The sequence below is a fragment of the Lipotes vexillifer genome, unplaced genomic scaffold (genome assembly GCF_000442215.2).
Source record: "Lipotes vexillifer unplaced genomic scaffold, Lipotes_vexillifer_v1.1 scaffold436, whole genome shotgun sequence".
In the NCBI taxonomy this organism is placed as follows: domain Eukaryota; kingdom Metazoa; phylum Chordata; class Mammalia; order Artiodactyla; family Lipotidae; genus Lipotes; species Lipotes vexillifer.
Genome location: NW_006796005.1, coordinates 58,221 through 64,263, shown reverse-complemented (window position 1 = coordinate 64,263; position 6,043 = coordinate 58,221). Strand labels below are relative to the sequence as shown.

The 6,043-nt window shown below is 50.1% G+C and overlaps 1 protein-coding gene across 3 annotated transcripts in view; it reads left to right on the top strand.

The window, feature by feature from the left end:
• Positions 1-6,043, top strand: part of DLC1 (DLC1 Rho GTPase activating protein) — a 427,792-nt gene that overhangs the window by 382,308 nt on the left and 39,441 nt on the right. The window contains exon 1 of one of the 3 annotated variants that reach the window (XM_007468096.1): positions 2,427-2,667. The exons of the other annotated variants lie outside the window; for them this stretch is intronic. Within the exon in view, the coding sequence (XP_007468158.1) occupies positions 2,631-2,667 (37 nt within the window). The 5' untranslated portion in view covers positions 2,427-2,630. Of the gene's footprint in view, positions 1-2,426; positions 2,668-6,043 lie in introns of those variants that run through there. 3 annotated transcript variants of the gene reach the window in all.

Genomic DNA, 6,043 nt, shown 5'->3' with positions numbered 1-6,043 from the left:
CCGTACCGCAAAAAAAAAAAAACAAAAAAAAACAACTTCACCCAGCTAATAATACATATTAAGAATTTATTCTGAGAATTGATATGCTTTGGAGGAGATGCTTAGAATATCTATAACTTTGAGGTTTGGATTGTTAATAAATAAGGGAAGTTAGTGTATAAGAGAAGTTTAGGTGGTATACTCCTATTTCCTAAGTTCCAAGTACGCACTGCAGCCTGAAGGAAGATTTCAAAATGCAAATCTGATTCTGGGATGCCTTCTTCCTTTACAGTGGCTTCTCACTGTTTATTGCTGTTAAGGATTTTTAAAACTCCTCAACACAGTCATGCAGGGAATGGAAAGTTCTTGCCTTTACTTTTCCAGTATCCCCTGAATCACATTCCCCCTTGCTGGCAACTGTGGGTGTTTTTTGTTTGTTTGTTTTGGGGTTTTTTGCGGTACGCGGGCCTCTCACTGTTGTGGCCTCTCCCGTTGCGGAGCACAGGCTCTGGACGCGCAGGCTCAGTAGCCATGGCTCACAGGCCCAGCCGCTCCGCGGCATGTGGGATCTTCCCGGACCGGGGCACGAACCCGAGTCCCCCGCATCGGCAGGCGGATTCTCAACCACTGCGCCACCAGGGAAGCCCACTGTGGGTGTTTTGACAGTTCCTCCAGCTTACGAATTTCAGAGGGAAGCTCCCTCTTCTTGTCTTCCTGGGCCAGGTCAGGTCCCCACTTCCTGGGGCCCTCACAGCACCTCTTTTTCATAAGCCCCTGTTGCTTCCTCAGCAGATTAAACTCTGAGCAGGCAGAGGTGGGCCTGCCCTTGCTTATTTTGGTGTCCCCAGCAGTTCTAAGTAGGTAAAAGCCCTGGAAATACCTGTGAAGTGAAGGAACCCCTCGCCCTCCAGAGATGCCACTCTTCAGAGCCCAATTCTGGTTTGGGTAAATTAGGAAGTCAGTGGTGAAATGAGTGTTTTTATTTTGTTTTTGAAAAAATGGGGTGAAAAAGAGTCGTGTATTGTCAACTAAGACACAGCTATGAAATCAATACATTTTAAACTATAATCAAGAGACTAAATTCTCCCATTTGTATTTAACCCCACTTAAAAAGGCTCTGCTCCAAGCTTCCGTATCCCCTACCCTTTATATATCTCCATCTAAGACACTATATATATTTCACTTATTTATTTTGTTTATTGTGCACCTTCCCCACTAGGAATTAAACTCCAGAAGGGAAGGGATGTTTATATTTTTTGTTCCTTGCTATATCTCCAGAGCCTAGAACAGTGTTTGGCACATGGTAAATAAATGCTCTGGATATATTTGTTGAATGAATGCGTTTAGGTTAGTAGTTTTCTTTGCCCAGCGGTAATAGGCAGAAAGCATCAATTAGCCCCAAAGGAAATTTTCATGCAATCCTGGTCTGAGTTTTTAAAAATCTTACAAAGATTATAGTCAATTGTGATCTTTTAAAATGAGGTTTCCTTTTATATCAGGGGTCCTCAAATTAAAGTGCACCAGAATCACCTGCGGGCTTGTAAAAAATGCAGGTTCTCAACATCAGAGGTTCTAATTCTGCAGTCTACCAGTTCCAGGAGCTGCACTGGGTTGTGGCCCAAGGGCCTTGGTTTGGAAAACACTGGTTCTGACTGCACACTGCAGAGTCAGCACCTGCTGAGTATAAGTTGTCCCTCTCTACCACAGTGTCAGTTATTTACTTTTGCTCTGTCCCCCTGTGCACCTTAGCAATGAATGATGAACGTCCCAGGGACAGGTACTCTTCCCCCCATTTTACACATGACGAAACACTGACTCACCCCTACCTCCCCACTTCGCCTCCGTTCCCAGGAATTTATGCGGTTCCCATCAGGAGGAAAGGCAGAATAACAGAGGTTAAAAAAAAAAAAAAGTGTGCAAAGCTACCAAGAAAAAGATGAGGGGGAAAGTGCGCGGTGTCCCAGCGTGGAGCCCAGACCTCCCCAGCAAGTAAATGCCTCCTGGGTCCAGCCTTTGTCTTGCCAATAGTTGGGAGAATTTTAGGGGCTTCCCCCGCAGACTCGCAGGCCGGAGGAAAGCATTCCAGCCCCTGGCGGAGGAGGAGCGGGGCGGAGAGGAGCTAGGAGGGGCGGGGCCGGGCCAGGGGACTGCCTGAGGCGGCGGCAGGCAAGCTGGGCCGCAGGGAGGAGGGGAGGGGAGGTGTCTGAGCTCGAGGTGGGGCGGGGCCGGGAGAGCGGGGTGGGGCCTGAGGCCTGCGAGAGGCTGCCGCTGGCTACCCTGGCAGCGGGGAGGCGACGCGCAGGGCCTGGTCCCTCCACTCAGGGGTGGGCGCTGCGGGAGGGCGCGGCCGGCTGGCTACGCGGGAGGCAGAGCGCTCCAGCGGCTCGTGCGAGGGCGCTTCGCCCTGGTCCTGGCCATGGCCGAACTCCCGGGAAGCCAGCGCTCCCGGGCTTCTCGCCCAGCTCCCTGAGCGCTCTCCCTTTTCAATCTCGGGCAGACACCAAGTTCTTTCCGGAGTGGCGAGTAAGGATGCGCTGAGGACCGCTGGGTCGCGCGTCTCGGGTGCCGCCGTGGGTCCGGGCGCCGGAGCCGAGCTGCGTGGGGCTGCCTCGATTTCCCCACTGCGCGTCCGCCGTCCCCCGCCGCACTTGATGTGCAGAAAGAAGCCGGACACCATGATCCTAACACGTAAGCTAGACTTGTGCCTTGCCGTCAGGCCGGCCGCAAGAGCCAGCTGCGGAGGGGACCCGCCGCGGAGGAAATGTCACCCTGCCTTGTCAAGTCGGTGCCTGACGTTCAGTGCTTTTGCAGCGCTTTCCGAGGAGGCTCGGAACCGAGTCGCCCGAGTTTCTTGGAGTGGAGGAGGTGGAGTGTGGGGAAAACAAGGGTCGTAGTTCGGGGAGGGAGGTCTTAATCTCGGGTAATGACCCCTGGGGGCCGCGGGCCGGCACGCCCGGTGGGCTGCGGGAAGGGCTGCGGGCTGGAAGGCGACCGTGACTGATGAAGTGAAACCCACAATAACTTCCCGCCCGGGCTGGGGGCGCAGGGCCGGTCCGGGGTCGCAGGACCCGTTGGCTTCCTGCCCAGCTGCGCTGGCGGCTCTTCTATTCTTATTCTAAATCCCAGGCGGTGGCCTCTGGCTCTGAGGGTCGCGGCGCGATCTTCTTTCTATTCTCTTCCCTTCGAGGACCGTTCCGGGCTTGGTACTTGCTGTCCTTCACCATACAAGTCCAAAATCAGCGTTGACTCTCTTGAGAATCTTATTTAGGGATGTTTAGACCATAGTGACTAAATTTTTTTTTTTTAACTACTTTAAAGTAAATTCACAAAAAAATTGTTTTAATTTTCAGCCGTCTTTGTTCAAGTATTTTAGACGCTGGAAAATAACTCAGGCTTAGCCAGGAAAGTCTCGCTTTGGTGGCTGCCGGCCTCTGGAGAATGTTGGAGGTGTTTAGCCAGTCCAACATGCGGGGCGCCTGCTGGAAGGCTATGCCTTCACGTGCTGGAGCGTTGGATTGGGTTTCCTAAAATGCCCCATGGAGACGCCCACGCCCTTGGCTCCGGAGGAGGCGCCCGCGCGCCGAGAATCCTGGGGCCGGCGAAAGGAAGGAAGCGCACCGCGCGATCCGGCTTTTTCCGTAGCGAGGCGACGGCCTTTTGGACCCCTGCCCCGCTCTGTGTCCCTGTCCCCACCTCCAACGTGGCGGGCCGAGCCTTTGATCCTTCGAGAGGAGTTACACCTCCAGCCACGACAAACCGACGCCGCCACGTGTAACTTACTGTCTCCGCGCTACTTCCCAGCGCACAGCCCCTGTCTCGAGGGGAGTCAGAGCGAGCCCGGCGTGAGGCCGGCGGGGTGGGAATCCTGGGTCTGCAGCCTGCTTGCTGGGCGAATCTGGGAATTGACAGGACCTCTCTGTACCTCCTTCATCTGCAACATGCGGGTAATAACTGTGTTTACTGCGTGGGGAGGTGTTGAGGATCAAACGAGCTAATACAAGGGCTTAGCCCAGTGTCTGGGACTGATGTTCAGTACCCAATTTACGCTAATTAGTGTAGAAGTAAACCCCTGCATATAGTCATTAATCTGTACTGTGGAGAAGAAAACCTTTCCTCATGCTTGCGTTGACTGAGTCATTTTACACTCATCTTGGTTAGCAAATGGGTACATTCTTAGGATTCAGAAGCTGCCTCAGTGATTGCCGGTGAGATGGAGGAATGCAGTCCAGGCAGAGCCATCCGTTATGCAAAGATGCGTGAGGGCGGAATATATGACGCATTTGGATGGAAAAAAATCACAGCTATGGAGAAGGCAGAATACTGAGTCTCAAATTACATTTTTATTTTTGCAAAACTCTGTTTGCTGAAGGGATGAGGGAAAATAATAGCCCAGCAGAACTCTGGATGTAAATCTATCAGCAGCTCCAAGAGGTTGACTAATTCAGCATCCATCTGGACTGCAGGCTGGTCCTCCGCAGAGATAATTGGCCGAGCATAAGTGTGGAATTAATGGAGGCACCCAGTGCCATCTTGGCTTGCAGACTGCAGCAGATGGTCCGAGGGGTGCCCCGTAAGTCAACAGCCCCCCTAATAGAACTAAAGTCCTGGGAAATGAGTGTCAAATAGTTAGCAGATGTGCATTCAGATGTTATTTCGAGACGTTTTCTGAGAAAATGTTGGCGATTGTGTGTATTAATTTTTATTGTGGCCTGCCAGATTTACAGCGTGGTCCAATCCTAGGTGCATATTTTTTTCATTAGCACTACTGTTCAGAGTTTACAATGAAGCACAACAGACTTTCTCTCCCAGCTGTTGTTAAAAGTTTGCTTTTGACAAAACCAGATTTTATTTTATTTCAAGCCACCTTACACCAGTGTGCCGCAACCCCGGGCCCGCGGACCCATACCAGTACGTGGCCTGTTAGGAACCTGGCCGCACAGCAGGAGATGAGTGGCTGGGGAGCGAGCGAAGCTGCATCTGCTGCCGCCCATCGCTCCGCATCACTCGCGTTACTGCCGGAACCATCCCCCCACCCCGGTCTGTGGAAAAATTGCCTTCCACGAAACCGGTCCCTGGTGCCAAAAAGGTTGGGGACCGCTGCCTTACACCAAACTTACTGGAAGCTCGAGAAAGGGGGCTGACTTGGTTTCCCTACTCCACAGAATGAGATTAAGTAGCTTCCAACTTAATCTTTCCCAAGAGTGGATGAGAAACGTCATTTCAGTGACTTACTTATGTCTTAACTTCCTAATTGTGGATCTTATGAGAAACACCACTTACCTCCTTAAAGAATGAAAATGTTAAACTGTTAAGCAATTAACTATGGCTAAGTGAAGGCGGTGTTCCAAGTTTTAATACACTGGACTAATCAGAGGATTTTCCTATAGTTTTGGAGCAAATGTTCTGAGAGACCGGATGCCCCTTTAAAACTAAAGCCTTTTTTTCTTTATTTTGTTATTGTTCTATATTGTAGTTCAAAAACCAAAGACCAAGCAAAGTTGAAGGGCATTTTTACATTAAAGGGGGATGTTTGATTGCTTTTGGAAAATATACCAGATTAATAGAAAAGCATGTTATGATTAAACAATTTATCCCTGTGAAATGGGTGAAAAATGTAGATAGTACTTAAACTCTTCCTTGTAAAACTAGTGTGGGGCTTTAAAGAGGGTATGGGAGGCCCCAGTGAGATGCCTTGCAATCAGAAGCTTGGTGGGATTCCAAGAGGTGGTTTTAAATACAAAAATAAGTACTTGGGTTTCCCTTGGTGTCCCCATGGAGATTTTAAGCCATGATGCAACGTTCAAATGAGAGTGGTATTTTTATGACTTAGTTGGGTAAATATGCAATTTGAAAATATTCAGGGGAGGGTGATTTGGTTCAGAAGAATGGGGGCATCCAAAGTACAGTGGGTGAAGTGAATCGTACTTTTCTGAAGAGAGCCTTGTGCTGGACAGGATGGTCCAGTATTGTAAACACGCGTTTCTCATGCTTAGCTCTCCTTCCTAGCAACAGGAAGACGGAAATGAGGCCATGCAAAAAAAAAAAAAAAAAAAAAAACCCAAAG